This window comes from Pteronotus mesoamericanus, unplaced genomic scaffold (genome assembly GCF_021234165.1).
Source record: "Pteronotus mesoamericanus isolate MK-2021 breed Mesoamerican mustached bat unplaced genomic scaffold, CSHL_Meso_final contig_657, whole genome shotgun sequence".
NCBI classification, from domain to species: Eukaryota; Metazoa; Chordata; class Mammalia; order Chiroptera; family Mormoopidae; genus Pteronotus; species Pteronotus mesoamericanus.
Window position 1 is genome coordinate 15474895 of NW_026555229.1, and position 22627 is coordinate 15497521.

General features: G+C 32.8%; 1 protein-coding gene across 1 annotated transcript in view; it reads left to right on the forward strand.

Annotated features, from left to right (window-relative positions):
* ATRNL1 (attractin like 1) overlaps positions 1-22627 on the forward strand; it is a 498803-nt gene that overhangs the window by 172667 nt on the left and 303509 nt on the right. Inside the window, exons 22-24 of the mRNA XM_054581578.1 lie at positions 758-852; positions 5364-5442; positions 7396-7553. Coding sequence (XP_054437553.1) covers positions 758-852; positions 5364-5442; positions 7396-7553 — 332 coding nt within the window. The remainder of the gene's footprint in view (positions 1-757; positions 853-5363; positions 5443-7395; positions 7554-22627) is intronic.

A 22627-nucleotide genomic window follows, 5' to 3' on the forward strand; every position in this document is an offset into this window, starting at 1 on the left:
TCCCTACCCCCACCCCCGACCCCTCTGCAATCACCAAAGGTGGCAGTTTGAATCCTGTGTAACACCTCACTCTTGTGTTACCTGTGAAGCTGCACTTGACGTTTACCATTCAGCCGTCTCCCCTGGGTTTCGGCATTACACATGGACAAAATTAAACATAAATTGTTTACCCCTGTATTCTTTTCTAATCACTTGTTAATGACAGTCATTTCTGTAGAACAATGTTTACCAGAGTCATTTTAAAATTGCTAAAAGTAAAAATTATCACAGTAATAAAGGAACAAGTAAATTTATTAGAGCATATGATGAAATATGTTAGCTATTAAAATTCATGTGTTCAGAAGTTTTTGATTTTATTAAGATATCAAAATGTCTAACTGCCAGTCATTCTATTTACAAACTTTTAACTGGAATAAAATGCACCAAAATATTTTGTATTTTTCTCTAGTAATAAGATTACAGATGACTTTTTTAATATTCTTACTTTTATGTAGTTTCCAGAATGCTTATGGTATTTGTAGAATTTTTATGATGAGAACAGAAATAATAAATATGATTTTTAAAGAGTTAGGTCTTCTTTCATATCTATATTTTGCTTTTTGTTGCTTAATGCCAATGATTTATAATATGCTAGTTTAACTTAGGCCACTAATACTTAATGATAATCATTTTCAATACTGATATGCAGTATGTTTTCCCTTTGTTTACGAAGCAGTTTTTAAAATTACATATCAGGGTTGTGTTTTTTTCCCCACAGACAGTCTTTTGATTGACTATCAGTTTACCTTCAGCTTATTACAGGAAGACGACCGCCATCATACTGCCATAAACTTCATAGCAAACCCAGAACAGGTGAGAAGACAATTGAACTTTTATCAAACAATTCAATTTATAACAAGGGATACCAATTTTTTGTGTTCTTGATCGCAATTTTTCCTTTTAGAATGATCACACTTAACTTTCTTGGTTCTTAACTGCCATTAGATGTCCATGCTATATGCTTGTTCTCTCAGAGCTCTGGGTCAGGTGAGACAGAAAAAGGTCCTTGGGGTTGTGCCATGAAAGGTCAAGGATGTTGGGAGTATGGCATGTTCTTTTTTTGTCCCCTGAGGGGGAAACTCTAGGCTAAGGTGATTGCGCTGATGCTGCGCTGTGCTGGCCTCGGGGAGGGGCACATGGGTAAAGCGTAATAGCTCTTCTTACCCACTATAATGTGCCAATTTTCAATTTTGCATTCACCTTTGGTACTGCCACTTCTTAACTGGATTTTGGTCCTCTCATAAAGGCATTTTGCTCATATATCATTGGCTTTTTTGTGGAGGATGAGGGCTTGGACTTCTTATCCTGCCATCTTGCCGATGCCACTCTCTCTGTTTCTTGTGTTGTCTTATTAGAGATTAATCCACCTTATTAAATCTGTATTATGTATTTTAATAGTTTTCCAAATAGGTGAAACCTCAAAATATTTCCTGAAATTTGCTAGGTTCTTTTCTCTAAAATATTTTGTAAGACTTCTTAACAAATTATATAATTTCTTACATTTCCCTTTTCCAGTAAAATGGGATCCCTCCTTCCAAAGAAAAAAGAGAACAGTTTATTTTATGGTACTCCTTATTCTTTAGATTTTTAAAGAGTCTAAAATCTAAAATTCTTGGGAATATATTTAAAGTTTTGACTTTTAAATAAGGCTTTTTAAAGGTGTTTCTTCAAACTATGATCCTATCCTCACTGATGTGTTTTTTTTAAGACATATTAATTATATGTCAGAAACCACATTTATCAGTGTGATAAGAATTTTTTTATCAGTGTATTGTAATTGCCATAGATTTCTTTCCTATTGTGGTAATATACACATAAAATGAAATTTGTCATCCTTAACACTTTTAAGTATAAAATTTGGTGGCATTAAGTACATTTATAATGTTATTCAGCCATCACCAAAATTTTTTATCATTTTAAACAGAACCTCTGTATCCATTAAGCAATAACTCAAAATTGCTTTCCTCCCTCCAGGCCCCAGTAACTTTTATTTTACATTCTGTTTCTATGAATGTATGTATTCCAGGTATATGTGTAAACATGCCATATTTGTCTTTTCGTGTCTGGCTTATTTCACTTAGTCTAATGTTTCCAAAGTTGACCCATGTTGTAGCATGTATGAGAATTTTATTCTTTATCATTGGCTTCTTGAATGCTTCATAGTGATTCCAAATTTGTAGAGCTCTTTGAGGATATAAAAGTTAATCTAACTCAAAATGTAGGTGTGAAAATAATAACCCTTTTCAGTATTATCAATAGCGCCCGGCACATGGCTCCAGATTAGCCATAATTCTAGTTTGCTTCTCTTTTGACTGTCTTCCCCTCCTTCAATTTTTAGCAATCCTTGGGTGCTTCCAAATGTCCCAGCTTTCAGTTTTGCTTTCTACTCTCTTGTCCAATTGAAGCCAATTGCCTGGACACAGGTTATTTGAAAGGATGCTAAACTACCATGAGAGGATACCATGAAGGATGCTATAACATTATTAAATTTATAATTATATAATTATCATTTATGGTTAAAGAGTTATTCACTTTGGAAAAATTTCTGAAATTAATGTGAATTATTGATCAAGGCTTCCTACTTATCCTACAAAAATAAATAATAAAAAATAGGTGCCTTAATTATTTATGCATTTTTGACATTTTGACAAAAGATTTAATTTAAACTGATGATGTGTCACTTCTAGCCAGTGCTTTCATGTCAACAATTTCTGGAATAGTTTCACATTAACATTTTTTCTAACTTATCCACATGTAACCAACAATGTTCTAAGTGACTAGTTTTGTCACTTACTGTGGTAATTACTGTTTCATTTCTTTCAGTCCAGCATTTTCTCTTGACCTTAAATGACCTTTATGGGGCTTTAGTTATGGTACATGTATTTCACTAATGGCTAAACTTGGAATTGATAGCGGATGAACTAATACTTCAAGAAGAGTTTTATAGTTTTCTATCAATTGGAAATTTTTTGACCTTTTTAGCAGAAATAGCAGTTATTTTCATAATTCTCCTACCCCAAAGAGTTATGAAGATGGGACTTCAAGATAAAAATATTGATTTAAGCTTTCTTAGGGATTCACTGTTTCTACCATGTTTTGTTTTTTTTAAAAACAAAGCATTTTATGAAATACTTTATTAATAATAAACAACCATCACCTCCTTGGCAAATATGCTCTCTTTCTGAGTCCCCTCGTGAAGATGGAGATGAAGAAAGGGAGGAAGACACCCTTGTCACCAGACCTAATCATTTCAACAATGCTACCATTTTCAGCACTGTGGCCAGAAATGATGCTGTTTTTTTGAGAGTTTATCTTACTGGATAGTCCCAAGAAACTCTTTAAGGAGGTCATCATATCCCCATTTTAGAGATAAGGAACGTGATTTTTCAGGAAGGACAAGTAGCTTTCCCTAAATCGATCAACACGTATGTGAAAAAACTAATTGGAACCCACGCTCATCTGACTCAACAATGCATACTCTGCATTAATTCATTTCATTGCCTTAAGAACATGATTTAATGAATGTGAAGCAGTAATTGGTTTTCAGGTCTGGGTAGTTCATTGTGAGGACATAAGGCAGTCTTTGTGATCAGAAGGCTTTCTTCTTTTCGTTTCCGGGGTTTCCTTAATGTAACATGATGTTGAAAGAGATGTTGCTTACCATGTCCACACCTTCATAACAGCATAATGTTTTGAACAGACGTCTCAGCACGCTGACATAAAAGCATTTTGTATTTATTGCGAGAGCCCTAGTGGTGGCATTATCCAGATTCAGTGTCCATTGTTTTCATGCATATTATCAAAGAAGTAGCAAGGTTTCAAGAAGTTGGACGGTTCTGTGGTACATATTGTGAGAGGTATCTGAACAGCTTATCGATAGAACTGAATGTGTTAAGTTCCTTCTTACAGTCATGGCCACATATGAGTATGACTCTGGTGGATAGTGCAGTATCCTTCTGAACCACTGTATATATTTAAACTCTCAGGCTTTATTTATTTATTTTTTGATTAGTTTGAATTCTCAGACACTGAGTCTGCAGCATTAGAGAACACTACCCTGAAAATCTGTATGGCATTCAGGGAGATGACCACTCTTCTTCATCCTCTATCTTCTTCCTGGAAACTAGGAAGAGAATGCTTTCCGATAGTTGTGGAGCATTATTAGTAGTTCTTCATAGAGGCCCAGCTATCCCTCTATCTGTGGCAATCATTAAGGGTAGGTATTATTTTGAGGTAAAAAAAAATTGGATCTCAGTTTACCTTTCAAATGGAATGATGCACACATCCAGCAGCCTTTGCCTTCTATGGTGCTCCTTGTTTCTGCTCTTATCCATCAAAAAAGGGTGGTGAATTTCAGTAATTTCCTGTCATGACTGTTGCATCAGATATAGGGAACTTAACTGTTTACAGACATTTTCTCTGAGTCAATCAGAAATTGGAGATGTATTGTCTATCGGCCTACCTGTTATATCTAATTTATAAAAAAGTAGTAATGCTAAGGAGGTTATTTATATATTTTCTAGTAGCCAGGTCTTACCTAGCAGTACAGCTTTTTGTTTGAGTCTGTGTATTTAAAATGCAGCACTACGCATTCAATATCTGAAGCTAAACTTGTTCAATATGATTATCATTCTGTCTGTTTTTGCAGAACTAAATAGTTACAATCATATGAACTTTCCGTTCCTCATTTCTTGGAGTAAGATAATAAGAAAAACATTTAAAGAAGTCTTTTATGCATTTGTATTCTTGAAGTTAAATCAAACTAGTGAATGAAGGGAAGAAAACAGGTTGACTGACAGATTCTTCACTGTTTCTCTGTACAGATGTTTAAATGACGTGGTCTCCTTTTTTCCCCCAAGTAGTTTCATCACTTTTACCTGAAAGCTTTAGTTTATATAGTATAAGTATTTTTTAACTAGAAAAAGTGTGTATAATAGAATATACACCTAACAAGAAGCTTTTCAACAAAATAATACTATATTGTTGCAAAATTTTTGGACTAATCCAAATCTGTATCATTTAAATATTAACTACAGATAAGTGAAGAAAATTAAAATACAGATACTGGATTACAGGAGCCTCCGGCCTACATATAACAGGCCAGATTTTAGTAGAGGAGATAAGTGGGAATCTTAAATCTATTTTTGAATTTATCGCCTATGTATATATTATTTACTAGAGTATAATTGGCAACTACACTTAGTTGAATGTTGTCATTATAAATGTGTAGAGTTCAACAAATATAGCATGGACATAATTAAAATATTGGTCATATCTGTGTAGTATAATTTGATTTTTTAACCTTCATATTTTTTTCTTGATAGTCAAACAAAAATTTGGATATTTCTATTAATGCATCGAACAACTTTAATCTCAACATTACATGGTCAGTTGGTTCAACAGGTAAGAGAATTTTGTTGCCATGTGTCTTTCACATCAGTTTCTCTGTGGAAGGTGCTCTAACATGACCTTTTATTATTAATTTAAATAACTGAACTGAAAAAATATTATATGTGTTGTGGTATTCCAGGTAAAAATAATAAGTAGCGCTATTAATAAAGCTTTATAACTTTGTTAACTTTCTATTTTATTAAAAAAAGATGGGAAACAAATAGTGTACATGACAATTTTTTTAAAAATGGCAGTGCCATGAATTGCTGTGATTTTAATTAAGATAGATTACTTCTTAAATAGCTAAAAATATCAATTATTTGATTCATTATTGAAAGTACATTTAATTATTAACCTTATATTGATATAAAACAATGAAATTCTTCTCTGAATGCTGATGAATTAACAACTTATCTATTACTTTCAAATTTAGAAATCTATCTTCCCCCTATCTTGGTCAGCTTTGTTGCAGAGGGACGGTTAAAAACAAAACCTATACTTAATATGTTTTCCATAATAAGATTCATAAATTAAATTGCTGACTTTTAAAAAATGTAACTAAGAAGAAGTATAAATCTGTATGTTGGATTTTGAAAAATCACTATTTTTTAAAATATATTTACATCTTAGGAAATTTTTTGGCTTTCTATTGTCTATGTCAAAGATATACTGCTACATAAAAGTACTTGAAACTTTTTTTAAAGAATTGTAACTGAACAGTAATAAAAAAAAGAAAGTATTCCGTATTTGATTTCTGAAAATTAAGTCATTATGTTATTTAAATATGTAGGATCATGGAAACAGAATTCAAGAGTGATTAGGTCTTTGACATTCCAGAACTTATAATACATGCATAAAAAATGAGAAGTTCAAGCAGACATATGGACATTTTGTTACATTAGTGCAAACATATGGTAAAATCTTGGCACTGTGAGTTTCATTAATTAATAATTCATGGTGACTTGTACTGTTTGTTTGAACTTTACTTCTGTGCAATAAACCAGCTCTACAAGTTTTAAGGTTTGTCAACAAAAATATATAAAACTCTGTAATCACCTTAGAATACTGATTTTAGTACATAAGAAATTACTTGTAACTCAGATACCCAGAACCAAATGTCAGAAATGTTTATTTATCAGGTTGGGAGATAGGGGTCAGGAAAAATACACATTTTTAAAAGCATCTACGGCAATTTTGGCATAATGATGAGTTAGAAATTAATTCAGGTGTTCAGCATATAATTTTAATAATTTTTATTTTTTGTTAAGCAGAGGGCTTGGTAAGATTGCTGGAAATGCTTTATTTCATTTGGTTGATTTCAGTAAATATTTATTGAAATTTTTTTCAATATGTGTTTAACTGATTGAGCATTTAGTTCATATTTTACATTATAGCCTCCTCCCAATTTGCTCAAGTTAGTGATATTGCAGTTTGGGAGAGGACAAATAAATTGTTTTTTTCCAATTTTTTAAATTTAATTGAGACATACAAAATATGGCCTGATTTCTTTGGAAATGCTCTGTAGAGTAGTACATAGAAAGAGCTTAGTTTCTGGCGCCACATATACCTGAGTTCCAAAGAGGGCTTTCCCGGTCAGCAGCTACCTACGTGAGGCAGGTGCTTTCATCTTTCTGAGGCTTAGGTTTCAATTTGAAAAATAGAAATGGAAGTTGGAACACCTCTGGAATAAAACTGTTATTAGAAAAGAATAAAAGTCTCTAAGCTAGTGCCTGGTACATAGTACTTAGTCAGTAGTATGATTTTCAAAAATAATTTTTATCCTAAAGCTATTTCACTATATGTATGACAAATCTTATATTTCTCCTCTGTCGCTCTAAATTGTGAACATGAGTATATTTTGATAATTATGTTCTTATAAGTAGTTGTAACAAGAAGTATACATTCTTAAGTTCATAAAGATCAATTTTCTAATATGAATTATTTAATTTTGTTTTTACATTTTAGCTGGGACGATATCCGGGGAGGAGACCCCCATAGTTTCCAAGACTAATATAAAGGAATACAGAGATAGTTTTTCCTATGAAAAATATAACTTTAGAAGCAATCCTAACATTACATTCTATGTGTACGTCAGTAACTTTTCCTGGCCCGTTAAAATACAGGTAAGTGTTAACATAGTATTAAGTCTAGTGACTGTTGAGTACTTTCTTTAGAAAAAGAATGTGGTTTCTTTCACAGTGATGATATAGTTGGATTTCTATGCTTTGAATAATATGATAAAAGGGTTCATGAATGTTTGTGATTAGTATCTCCATAAAAAAATTCATAAAATAATATTGAATCAACCAAAGAATATACTTTTTAATGAAGTTATATTCTAAAATGCATCAAACTTGAAATAACTAGATTATTTGGGTTTTCTGATTAATTGTACACTTTAACTGAAGGTTAAGTAAATATTCTTTTCCTACAATACCATTTGAAAGTATTTGCTATGTTTAGTATTCTCAGTTTAGTATTGAATGTAATTTAAATTTGCATTAAAAATTAAGCACTAATAGTACTTACTAGTTCTTTCAGACCCACTGCCTCTCATTGCTGATATCTTTATCTCTGCCATATGTCTATCTATAGTGTGTGTTTCTTTTTTTATTGTGGTAAGTGATAGGCTCCTAAAGGCTTCAGGTTTATTGCTAGGAAATATTTATGATGTTCTTTCTCTCTTGAAATGTTCAAGGTTTGAGTTCTTAATTTATGGTTTTTATGAGAGTAAAGTCTACATTTTGTAATGTTGGTATTTGTTCATTTATTCATTCTTTTATGACTGTTTAATTTCAATTAGTTCAAGTTAGTTTATTGAATAGCATGTGCCAAGTCCTGTGCTGGGTCAGCCTGTTTCAAAATCTTTTAAAAATTTGCAGATCATTCCTCCTTCTTTTATATTAATAAATGACAATTTTAAAATCGGTGACTACAAATGTTTGCATGTTTTATTTATATTAATGTCCATGTGATTTGTGGGAGGACTTCGTGATTTTTAAAAATCATGTTTTACTGAAAAAATCTATGGAGCTTATTAAGTAGTAAATAAAATGGATATAGTGGTTATATATTTAATTGTTTCATGCCCTTTATTCCTTGGTTATCTAATTGTATTTTATTTTTAAGAAAATTACATAGTTACTTTAGAATGCTTATGAATATTTAATGGTTAGAAATTAACTTTCTAAATTGGATTTTCTTTTGAGAACATACTAGTAATATGTTCTGGATGCCAAACCAGAATTTGTGTAATAAAGTTGAAATATTCCTCTCTCTCAGAGCAATAAAATGTAGAAAAACAACTCTGATGGTCAAGATAGGTAGTTCATAATTTCTGTTTCTTTATTAAAATCATTATATTAGTCATGAGAAATATGTTTTACTAAGATACTTGTAGATGAGTATGTGTATTTGTTTATAGGACTATAATAAACTTTCAATTATTAAAAATAAAATAGTAGACTTTTTTCAATTTTAATATATTTTCTAATAGAGTTGAGTTACATTCATTGATTTTTGAATGTTTAACCAACCATGCTATTCAGTGGTAAGTTCCACTTGTTCATATATATTATTGGATTTGATTTCTTTTATTTTTGTTAAGTTCTTTTATACCTATGTTATCGAGGAATGTTAGTCTGTAGTTTTCTATTGTAATCGTTTTTGATTTGGTATTATAGTATTGCTGGCCTTACGAAATGAGTAGGGCGGTAGTCCTCTCTCTGTAATTTTCTGAAAGAATGTGTGTAGAATCTGTATTATTTTTCCATGAATTTCCTTAAATTATTTTAGTGATTATTTTATGGCTTATCATAGACATTTTTAACTCATTGCCTACCTCCAAGTAATAGTACATCACTCATTTTTGAACATTAACCTTAAGACAGTACACTTTCATTTCCTTCCTTCTGGTCTTTGTACCACTGTTGAGTATATTTTGCTGCTTTATATATTATAAAATCCATACTACACTTGCTACTTTAGATATTGGCTATTGTATTTAAATATATTAAAAATAATAACTTTTTGTAGATCTAGATTTCTGTCAAGTATTTTCCTATGTCCCAGTGGTCATCCTGTAACACTGGAATGCAGATCTGCAGGCTATGAATTAGATCAGCCCATGTTTCTGAAAGTGTTTATTTCACTTTTTGGGGGTGGTGAAAGAATTCTAAATTGTAGCTTTCTGAAATTGTTTTAGAGAAGGTTCTCCACTGTCTTTTGATTTACTATTGTATCTTACGACAAATCTGCTTTTAACCTTATTTTTCCTTTGTATATAATGGGCCTTTTTTTTCTCTTTGCATTAAAATTTTTTCCTCTTTATTGTTAGTTTTGGCCAATTTGATTATGATGTTCATAGGTGTGGTTTTCTTTATGGGTTTTCTTTCTGTGCATGAGTTCCATTGAACTTCATAAATTCATAAAATTAGAATTTTAACCAAATACGGAAAACTTTGAGCCATTATGTCTCAAGATTTTGGCTCCTCTCTGCTCTGGAATTCCAGTTGTATGTATATTAGATTGATTGAAATTGTTCCTTGACTTACTAATACTCTGTTCTTTTAAATTATGTTTTCTCTCTGTGTTTCATTTTGCGTATTTTTCTTCCTGTGTCTTCAATTTCATTAACATTTTCTTTTCTAGTGTTTAATGTGATATGAGTCCCATCCAGTGTATTTTTTCAACACACATATTTTTTATCTCTAGAATTTTGATTCATTTTAAAAAAATATCTTCTATGTCTCTACTTAATATGCTCCATCTTTTATCTGCCTTCTTGAATATATATATATTACAGTTATCACAACTCTTAATGTCCTTGTCTATAAAATTCTGTCATTTGTGTAATTTTTGAGTTTCCTTCTCTTGTTTTTATGCTGTTCCTTCTTATGGATTGTATTTTGATTAGATGCTCAACATTCAGAATTTTCCCTTTTTGGGTGCCAGATATTCACTAATATTGGTAAATATGTTTTAGTTTTGTTCTGGGATGGAGTTAATTTACTTGGCAAAGTTTTGACCTTTTCAAGGCTTAGGTTTGAGGGGTGATCATTTCCCTGTTAGGCATGGCCTTCTTGGCACTCTGTGCCATTTGAATCACAAGGTTTCACGCTCTGACTAGTGGGACCATAAACTATTCCCAGCTCCGTGTGAGTTTTGAGAATATTTCTCTCTGCTCCTTTGAGATCATTCTTTCCCCAGCCTTGGATAGAGTCTTGACCAGTAAGTAGCATTCACCTGAAGGACCAAAGACGCTCTTAGCAAAGCTCTGGAGCATGCTGGGAAGTTCTTTCTTCCCCAGTACACGGTGCTGTAACCACTAGCCACCTTAGCCCTGCCACATTCCCAGCTTCCTCTCTTCAAATCAGCAACATTCCTGAAATGCACCTGTGTTTACTGTCTGTTTGATGCCTCTTCAAAACCATGATAATCCGTGACATTGAAAGGCTCACCTCATTTTTTTTCCACTTGGAATGATTATCCTGCATTGCTTGATAGCCAGTGTTTGAAAACAGGTGTTCCAGATATTTCATCTGTTTTACTGGTTGTTTAGACATGAGGATAAATCCATTCCCTGTTACTCCATTTTGGGAGGATAGAAATTTTCCATATAATTTTGAGTCTAAATAGTAAATAGAACAAATGTGGTAACCGTAAGTTTGTTCAATGACTGAGGGGACTGTTAATATATATGTTGTTTCATGTTTACTTATAAATTGTTTTGTTTTTTTTTAGTAGCTTAGATTTATGCTTCCAAGTTCTTTTCAGATAAATGGTAATTAGGTTACAGATATATTTCTATATATTTTAGGTTTCATAAAGACATTCTACCACAGATTCCAACAAGCTGCAAGTTATGAGAAAGTTTATAATCCATAAATGAAATTGTTCATAAATATTTACAAAGTACACTCTGTGGAAGCAGTTATCTTAAAAAGTGGCTGAAATAAAAAAAGTACAAAAAAACCCCTAATTCCTACTGAAAAATACCAATCACACCATGAGATACCAAAAATACTTTTTAAAAAAATAAATATCACTGTTTCCTTTTCACAAAATGTTATCAATGGATTTCTAACAAACAAAAATATTGTTCGTGGTCAAAATTAACATTTAAATTTCATGACCATTTTTACATAATTTATTTTAACATTTGCTAATATTTGCTCAATAGAGTTGCTACACAAAGAGAGACCTTTATGTATATAGCTGAAAGAAAGTACTTCAGGTTATTTTAGCCTTTCAACTTGTAGTTTAAATTTTTCAATTGTGCTGTAGTGTAAAATATGTATGAAGATTTAAATATTTAATTATTTGTTTACATAAAAAATATTTGTGTCATATCCTCGTTATAAGCAAAACATTTCACATAAATTTTACTTCAATTAATATCAATAGTATTTTCATACTTAATTTTTTCCATCACAATTCTATTGAGCACTTTTGGTTGTAGTGTTTCCATTATGTATTTGAAGAGATTGAATAGATCAATTTAAAAAGTATTACTTGAATAAGGAGTTTTTCCTGTTATGTGAGAAAATAGAAGTTTTCATTTGTCTTGATCCAATTTCTGTCTAATGTAACTAGTGAGATAAAACAATTTAGCATGATAATAGATCTTTGTAAATTTCTACATATACTGACCAAAATAAAAAATTACGGTAATGGTATCTTCTGTATTTCATCAGTCAAATGTTAATACAAAGTAGTGCTTTTTGCAGAAATGGCAGAAATTTAACATGAGGTCTGTCCAGAAGAAATCCAGCTATGTAATATGAAAATTAGAGACATTTATTGAAGATGCAAGATGCAAGAAACATTGTACACAGGAGTGTGATGCCTCAGTCCCTTCCAAAGTAGGCACCTTGGAACCTCACACAGTTCTCCCAATTACCATCAGCTGCCCCATTGTATTTTCCTGAATCTCACTGACAGTCTGAAATCTCTTTACTCTCAAAGGTGATTTTAGTTTTGGGAAAAGGCAGAAGTCGCAGTGCACCAAATCTGGGTGTAGGGGGGCTGAGTCACCTGGGTGATTTGATGTTTCACAAAAAAACTATGCGTGAGACATGATGCATGAGCAGGAGTGTTGTCGTGATGAAGCTGTCAATCACCAGTTGCCCGTAGCTGCAGGTTTCCGAATCATCCGAATAGTTTCCGAGGAGGAATGTTCAAGCTTAAAGCAAAATTTGATGCAGATTTGTGGCTCTACTCACTCAGTCATTTTGAATGTGACAGCTACACAGTATACATGCTCACTTACCAGCATCTACCGTCCCCACTGACTGGTACAGTGAAGTTGTCATTATGCACGCATGCTCATCCCAGTCCACTCTCCTTGGCTGCCAGATTCCATCAATGTTGTGCAAACCATTCTTTTTATATTCACAATGGCTGGACTTTTTCCAGATAGACCTTGTGTATAAATTTTTGGCTCCCTTTTCAGTTGTATACAGGGCTCTTTTCTAGAGGTTAAAATAGTATACAAAGTAGTCTTTGCCCTCATGAAATGTATTGTCAGCATTATTTAAGTTGTAGATAAAGGAATCCAACTTAAAATTAGCTTTAAAGTAAAATAAGGGACATTATAGGCTTAGAAAACAGGGCATTGAGAGGAAATATCTTTTGGAAGTTCAAGGTTTCAACATCCCCTCCTTTCATCGTATTTCCTAAAACTAAATTCCTTTACATTGTTTATACTGTAAACACCTACACCTTTCAGAGTAGGAAAACTATACACCATCAAGCAGACTTTAATCTGGCCATTGAAAGCGTCTGCTATTTCAATGTATTATATGATCAATTTATATATTTAAAGAAGTAGTTTCAATTTAATGTAAATCATTCTAGTTTTAAACCAGTTTTCTTCATTGCCCTTGATAGAGTATTTTATGTTTTAGATTGCCAACTACTTGAGCATTCAAATATTCTTGAAAGTCTCAATTGTGACTGTGAGGCATATAACAGTGTTGTATAATAAATATATCAGTAATCTAGTAATTAAGCAGGAATCTTTTTTCTTTTGGAACACGAGAAATCATGCTAGCAGATTGTTTATGCTGTGTTATACAAACAATTACTGATTCGTTAGTGTAATTGTTCTTGCTCTGTCTTTAGTTTCAGTTTCAGATGTTGATCCTGTCCTCCTTTAGTCAGGTTTATTGGGTCCTAAGTGAATCATCCCGAAGAGAAAAGGGAAGAGACTCTCAGTCTTGAGACAGAGTTTCAGGGACATGTTTTAGTTTCATTAATTTTATAAAATGTAGTCTGAGCCATTCACATTGGCTGATGTGGGTGTGAATGGTATTTATGAATTGGTGACTCTAGATTATATTTCCACCTCCATGACTGTTACCGAGATGATACTGAACTAGGAAAGCTTCTTGGAGAGAGTTGTACTGGCAGAAGATTTTGAAGGATGACTAGGAGGAGTTCAGCAAAGGGACACGATGCCTGAGAGGGTTTTCCAGATCACAAAGAATGTTCTTTAGGGAGCAATGTAGACTTTTTTAATGTCTGGAAAATGGGTTGCACGACAGACAACTGGTGGAGTCGGGTGGTGGGGGATGGTGCGGAACTACAGGAGAGGCGGAAAGTGGGGATGGAATGGCTGGGGAGTTTCCTTGGAACCAAGGGATAAAGTATATTCAGAGTTAATCATCCAGTGTGCATTTTAGGAAAAAAAAATATTGACAATTATCTGGCTGAAGGGTTGCCTTGGAAAGAGTTTTATGAAGTTTAATCTAAATTGTGTTTTTTTTTAATTTGACATAATAAAAGGATTTTGTGTATTTTGGATTGACAGCCAAAATAATAAGCCTGTCATCCATCAGGTCAATATTGACACGAGAGGATGTTACTACTTAAGAAAAATTTTCTGTTACCTCGCATAGTTTAATAGACCTGTCCAAGTGATCAAAAATGTCAAAATGCCCACATGAAGGAAGGATTCTTTCTTTCCGTAGGAGTATTTCTTAATTAAAATGGGATTTTTGCTTTCTTTTACTTTCATTTTCTTCAAGTCAATAAATGTTAATTGTATGCCTAGTATGTTGAGGCACTGTAGTGCACAGTAGGAGGAAATACATAATTATCGTCTACATTCTCAAAGGATTTATAGTTTATTCCTCATTCTACTGCAGTTTGATTTCTACCCAAACAGCTCCTTTTAAACTACTAAGGTGCAGGTCATAGATACCTTACAGACACTACATTTTTAGTTTCTTGCTTCATTCTGAACTGACCTGTCAGCAACCCTGTTGGTCCCCTGTCAGCAACCCTGTTGGTGACGCGGTTCTCCTCCTCTTCCTTCCTCTTTCCTTCATGTTTTACACTATTTCCTTCTATCATCCCTTCGTTTCCTGTGTTCCTAGGGCTGTTCTCTAGATATTCTGCTGTTAGACAACAAACTTTCTGTTTTGGTCTCATTTACTACCATGGCCTTTGTGGTCACTTGCTGCATAGGCTTTTTATACGTTTATAAATCGGTATTACCGGCCCAGACACTGCTTGTTTGTTCTGGTATATCTCGTATACCTGCTGATCGAAACCTGCTTTCTACAGGAAATGGCACCACCTACATTTTGCTTAAACCACAGACTTGGGTTTTGATTGTTGGCTTCAATCTATTTCTTAGTGCAAGAGTCCCCATCCCCTGGGGCCGTGGACTGAGGCTCGCCTGAGCTCCGCCTCCTGTCTCCACCTCGCCCCACATCCATGGAAAAACCGGTCCCTGGTGCAAAACCTGCTGGGAACAGCTGCCTTTGTGGCCAGGCACAGAGTACACACGTTTCATTGATTGCACTGACAGTATTCTATTTTTTTCCTTTAAGTATCTGGTGAATCCATTAATTTTTTTTCAGCCACCTACTGCCAAACTAATCTGACCACTATCACATCCTTCCTGGCCTAGCATAGGCCTGCCTGACTCTTTGCCCCGCTCCAAGTACTATTTTCCTGAGGGACCGTGGAGCTGCTGTCACTTGCATACTTTGTTTTATGTAGGCAGTAGATTTTCTGGAAAAGTCAGAGTTAATGAAATAAAAGTAGTTGAAGTAAAAGTAGTTGAACTGTAATTTGAGTATGTAAAAGTGAACTATTTCGTTTTTTAAAATTTACTTTTTATTGTATTTTTTCCATTACCATTCAGTCCCCGTATACTCCTCTCCCCTCAGCAATCACCACACTGCGGTCCATGAGCCCCTTTCCCTTTTTGCCCCTTCCACCCACCCCCTTAACCCCCTCCTGAGCTGCCACCCTGCTCTCTCTGAGTCTGTCCCATTTTCCTTGTTCGTTTAGTTTTTCATTAGATTTCACATATGAGCGAAAGCGTATGGTATTTGTCTTTCTCGGACTCATTTCACTTAGTATAATGTTCTTCAGGTCCATCCATATTGTTGCAAAGGGTAAAATTTTCTTCTTTTTTTATAGCTAACTGGTATTACATTGTGTAAATGTCCCATAGTTTTATGCACTCATCATAAACTATTTCAAATTTTTTGCTACTAGTGAACTGCACATTATAAAATGTATATAACAATAAATATGGAATATTACATGCATATCCATACTAAATATATATAAGTGTGTCCATCTATATGTTTAGATTTTGGGTAAAAATAAAAATAAATGGAAAATTCATTAAATTGGTTTTATTTTATAGAAAATATGTTGAGTGACATAATCTTAATATTTATATTTCATTTTCATTAAATAGTACCTTCTCTTTTTAATAATATACCTTTTATTATAAGTTGTATTATCAAATATGGTTACATTTTTTACCTACCTCTTGTCCCTGTCTACAATGATCCATTAAAGTTTTAAATTTATTTTTAATTAATTATTATGTTATTCTATAAAACATTTTAGTGTGAATTATATGACAGACAAGTAGTCCTTGTGCTATAGAAACTGTCTGTGGGTAAAGACTGTGATGATTGCTGAGGTAAAAGACAAATTATGACTTGTTATTCTAAAAACATTGCTGCCCAAATTCACTGGCTCCATGATTTTTTAAGTGTTTATGAAGGTACTTGAGAAATAAACATCTTTGTTGAGGATTTTTATTGTACTTTTTTCTAAGTATTATACTAATTTTTTACTTCCTTTTACTGAACTACATGTATTGTAAAAGCTTATTTCTTATAGCATTATAAATCTTACACTTACTAATGGAATTCTAGAAATCAAGAAAATTATTTTTTTCTGTCAGATACATATTACACCTACCAGAGTAGGAAAATTATACACCATCAAGCAGACTTTAATTTGGCCATTGATAAGCGTCTGCTATTTCAATGTATTACATGATCAATTTATGTATTTAAGGAAGTAGTTTCAATTTAATGTAAATCATTCTAGTTTTAAACCAATTTTCTTCATTGCCCTGGATAGAGTATTTTATGTTTTAGATTGCCAATTATGTTAGCATTCAAATATCCTTGAAAGTCTCAATTGTGACTGTGAAGCATGTAACAGTGTTGTATAATAAATATATCAATAATCTAGTAATTAAGCAGGAATTTTTTTTTCTTTTGGAATGTGAGAAATCATGCTAGTAGGTTGATTTGCATCAGTTTTTAAAGTGAGATTTTATTTTAAAGTGAGATTTTATTTTAGTAATACATTCTTTATGACTTGTAATGCCATGCAATTGAATCTTGATGATAAAAAAAGAAAAATGCTACTAAAACTGCAATGCAAATAACTTGAAAAACAAAGATTGCATTGAGCTTAAGTATTGTGTATTCTACAACAGAGTTGCACATCAACACTTACACATTTCTGTTTAAATTAAATTAAATTAGTTTGAATCTAAATTACCTGTTCTTCAGTAAATGGGATTTGGCGATTCACTATTGTCAGTCTGCAAACTGATGTCATAATGTAGATTTGATTTTTTTTACATGAGGATAATGCTAGGAATCATTCATCAATTTGCAATTTTAATTTCCATAGTAGACAAGGTGATAGCCCTGTACTAATAACCAATTGTGTTACAAGTCTGTTAGCAACTTAAACAGATACGATGAACTATTTGAGCACAAAATAAGGTGGTTAGCTACTAGGTAAGTAGGTATTGAAATAAGGAGGAAATTTTATCTTATTTTGCATATTGTTTGAATATGCATATTGTTTGAAAAGTAAGGTTATAACACAGATGTGCTGATAAAGATATCCTTGTGTAATATTTTTCCCAAATTACCCCAAAGGGCACAGGTCGTTGTTGTTGTTTTTCAAATTATTATAACCTTGAGGGATTTATCATATATATGTTAAAACATAGTTTTTCCTTTTCTTTTAAGCTTCAATTCTTTTTTGTCATGAAACCTAAGTTGGCATAAATTTAAGAAGTGGTATTTGATATTGTTAATCAATTTTCTCAAATATTAAAATATTGATTATACTAATCAGAAAATATGAATGTCAGGTCAATATTAAATAATACTTAAGAAACATATTATTGTGGAGCTAAATGAGAAGTTTTATGACAACTAAAATACAAGATTGGTTATGATAGGTACAAATGTTCTAGAGATTAAGTGAAGAAAAATGTATCATATCAAGTTTACACTAAATGTCAGAGTTGAGTAGTGAAAAACAGACCATATTCCTCACAAAGCTGAAAATCTTTACAGATTATCTACAGCCCTTTCACAGAAAAAGTTTGTTGGCTCCTTACTTTAAATATTAATACTGATGTTATTTTTATAAGCAATAAAATTATTCAAATTAGGTAAGATGGCTTATGTGTAAAATACGGTTTTCTAAGAAAATGACTTATAAAGAACCCTTTTAACCTTTCCATTTATAAAATGAATCTAAATACTAAAGAAGTTCTGCCAATACTTTATAGTAGCAATTTTAAAAAAGTCATTAGTTTCTTTTCTAAATCTAATTAAACTCTTTTAAACAATTTAATGAATTCTTGTTCAATATTCATATAACTGCATAGATATTTTTAGATACATGCCATCATAATACTGTTTGATTTTATAGACTTCTATGATTTTTATATAACATAGAGCAATTTTAGTTCTATGTAATCTTCATTATCTTTTTTAATACGTTAAAATAATTTAACCGGGTCCTGCACCTCCATGTATATTGTTGGAAATTTAGAATTAAAAAAAAATAATGTAGCAATAAATATTGCATGATCACACTTAAGAGTGTGTATTAACTGGAGAATGGGTAAGCAGATTATGATATATCCTATCCATATTATGTGGTAATACTCAATAGTAAAAAGAAATATTTATACAAGTACTGACATGGACAAATCTTGAAAATACTATGTAAAGTGAAAGAAATCAAACATGAAATATTGCATTCCCTATGATTCCATTTATATGAAATTGTAGAAAAATAAAAAACTATAGTGATAGACAGTAGATAGAAGGTTTAGGTTCTGTGGAGGGGTTCAACTGCAAAGAGGCAAAGGAGAACATTTAAAGCTGATGAAACTCTTCCATATCTTCACTGTGGCTTGCAATTATATAGTTTCGTAAAAATTGCCAAAATCCAACAAAAATATGCATTAAAAAGAATTTAATTATGTTAACATTATACCTCAGTAAAGGTATTATTGACCTGTAATTGTGAGTGTATTTCAAATGTTATGATCTTTCCAAATATGAAATATTTGAGTATTGAGTATTATGTCACCATAATATATAAGAAATGGTAACATTTCAAGAGAGAGATCGCTATTTAAATTGCATTCATCTCAGATTTTCCATGTGATGTGTTTGCTTGAAATTCAAAATTAAAATGATATATATATAAATTATACTACAAATTAAGTAATACTCTCAACTGGATAAGTTTAAAAATATTTAATACTCATTGAAAGAGTTAATAGTATAAAGCTGTGCATTCACATAATATCATAACCTCTAAAGAACCAATTTCAAATACAGATGCATGATTTATTTTAATTGAGTGATTTCCTAGGAGGTTAACTGCAAGAATGTAGTAAACAATATAAATCAATAGAGACATTAAAATTCTTTTTTTCTATAACAGTACTTTTTATAATTTTCAATAGATTTTTAAATAGTTTTCAATAGTGTCAGATAGATTCTCCACAGTTTAATGAAACTTTTCATGGAATTCCTGTTTAGTCACTGTGTATTGAGCTTCTTTTTTAAAAAAAATGTTGCTTTGCATTTTTTTAAAGTATTGTTTTATTGATTGTACTATTACAGTTGTCCCAATTTTCCCCCTTTACCCACCTCTGCCTGGTACCCCACTTCCCTCCAGCAATTCCCCCCTTAGTTCATGTTCATGGGTAGCACATATAAGCTCTTTGACTTCTCTATTCCCTATACTGTTTATAACATCCCCCTGTCTATTTTGTACCTACCAATTATGCTTCTTATTCCCTGACCTTTCCCCAGTCTCCTTTCCCCCTCCCTACTGCTAACCCTCCAAATAGTCTGCATACCTATAATTCTATTCCTGTTCTGCTTGTTTACTTTGTTTGTTTTTGTTTTTTAGATTCACTTGTTGATAGTTGTGAATTTATTGTCATTTTACTCTTCATAGTTTTGATCTTCTTTTTCTTAAATAAGTCCCTTTAACACTGCCTATAATAAGGGCTTGGTGATGATGAACTCCTTTACCTTTATCTTGATTAGGAAGCCCTTTATCTGCCCTTTCTTTCTAAATGATATCCAGCTTTGCTGGATAGAGTAATTTGGTTGTAAGTCCTTGCCTTTCATGACTTTGAATACTTCTTTCCAGGCCCTTTTTGCCTGTAGGTTTCTTTTGAGAAATCAGCTGATAGTCTTATGGGAACTCCTTTGTAGGTAACTCTCTGCTTTTAAGATTCTTGCTGCTTTTAAGATTCTCTCTTTATCTTTAACCTTTGGCAGTTAAATTATGATGTGTCTTGGTGTGGTCCTCTTTGAGTCCAACTTATTTGGGACTCTCTGTGCTTCCTGGACTGGTATGTCTATTTCCTTCACCAAATTCGGGAGGCTTTCTTTCATTGTTTTTTCAAATAAGCTTTCAATTTCTTGCTCTTTCTCTTTTTCGGGCATCCCTATGATTCACATGTTGGCATTTTTGGAGATGTCCCAGAGTTTTCTTATTCTCTTCTCATTTTTTGTGAATTCTTGTTTCTTTGTACTGTTCTTGTTGACTGTTTTTTCCTTCCTCATGTTCCAGTTCATTGATCTGAACCCCAGCTTCCTTCCCTTCAGTGTTAATTCCCTGTGGATTTTTCTTTATACCACTTAGTGTAGCCTTCATTTCTTCCCCTATCTTTTTCCATACTCAATGAGCTCTCTAAGCATCCTGATCACCAGTGTTTTAAACTCTGCATCTGATAAGTTGACTATCTCCATTTCACTTAGTTCTTTTACTGGGGTGTTGTTCTGTTCTTTCAATTGAGCCATATTTCTTTGTTTCCTTCTTGGCAGCCTCCTTGTGTTTTGTTTTTTTTCTGTGTATTAGGTAGAGCTGCTTTGACTCCATGTCTTGGCATACCTGTTACACTGTATGGGGTGGAGCTTTAGGTAATCTCCAGGGCAGGGAAGCAGCCCGCTTCACCTCTTTGTGGCTTTGTATGTTGGGAAGGGATTAAAGAGGGAGCAAAGCCACTGCCTGACTGCTGGAAGCTTGTTTAGCACTTGCCCTGCTTCTAGTCACTTATGTGACTGTTGCCCCTGTAGCTGTTGTCCTGGTGATGATTTAAAGAGTGGGTGGGTTTGTGTACATTCTAGGACCCTGTGGGCCCTTTAAAGGGACTCTCCTGTGAGTCCGGGGGTTTCTTCTGCCACCCCAACCCTCACTGTTTTTTACAGCCAGGAGTTTATGAGGCTTTATATTCCCAGCGCTAGAACCTGGACTGTGCAGTCTGGCCTGGGGCTTGCTCCCCAGGTGTCCTCAATGTGGAACTGCCCATCTGCCAGCTGCCACCACTGCTACCCGCTCACTGCAGCCACATAACATCCTCTTTGCCCTGGCTCCCCATCTCTGCCCCTCCTACCCGTCTGGATGAATGTCTTCTTTAAATCCTTGGTTGTTAGACTTTCATACAGTTCTATTTTCTGGCAGCTCTGGGTGTTTTTTGTTTTGAGATTAGTTGTAATCCCTCTTATGGTTGTACAAGGGAGGTAAAGCAGTCTGCCTATGCCTCCGTCTTGACTGGAAGTTTATTGCCTTTGAGACATTAAAGTTCTTAAAGTAAAACCCATTGAAACAAAAAATAAAATTAAAGTATGTTTAAATTATTTATTATGTATATGTGAATGTATATGTAGAAAATATATTGGAGATAAATCAGTATGTATCTCCTTAAGCTCATTTTTGTAAATCTAGCTTCATGTTACTATTGGCATACTTAAATTATATCCATTAAAAATTTTTACTTGGACTTAATCAACTATTTCTTTTTGTTTTTTCCCATTTTCCCAAACATCCTCTTCAACTAAAACTTTAACTTTTTATACTTATAATCTGTATTGCAAATCAAAATTTCTAAAAAATGATTTTATAAGCATAAATGGTATATAGATTTTTATTTTAGGCATTACTCTTGCTTTTATATGTTCTTGATTGATGAATTAAAACTTGAGGCTCTTCACAAAACCTCGTAAATATGCTAATACTATAATTAAGAACAGGTAGCATTGCAAATGCAGATGTTTACCATGTCATTTTAAAGGGTCTGTTTTATTTTTTAGTATTTACAAATGTTTTTTGAAAAATATTTTGAAAAATAATATCCTTTAGCTTCAAGCAAAAATATTTTTGAAAAAATAATATCCTTTAACTTCAAGTAATATACTCTCTGAACATAAGGTTTTACCTATTTTAACTGACATAATCTTGATATAAAAGTAATTCTTGTTTTCTTGTACAGCTTGACCTTTAGTTAAAATAAAACTGTTTTGTGAAGCCTTTTTATTTAGAACATTGAGATATATATCTCTAAAAGTTACTGCATTTTATTTACTAAACACTTATAAGTCAAAATGCTAGGTTCTTTGCTGGTTGCTAGGAATGTATAACTGAACATCGTAATGCCTGATTTCAAATATCTTGAAGTCAAATGGACAGAAAAGAAAAATATGCTAATTATCACAGTATACTGATAAACAGTATGCAGATCTTAGGAAAGTGTACAACATAAGAACTGGGATCATAACGCACTGATTTCCATGTTAGCTCTACTGCT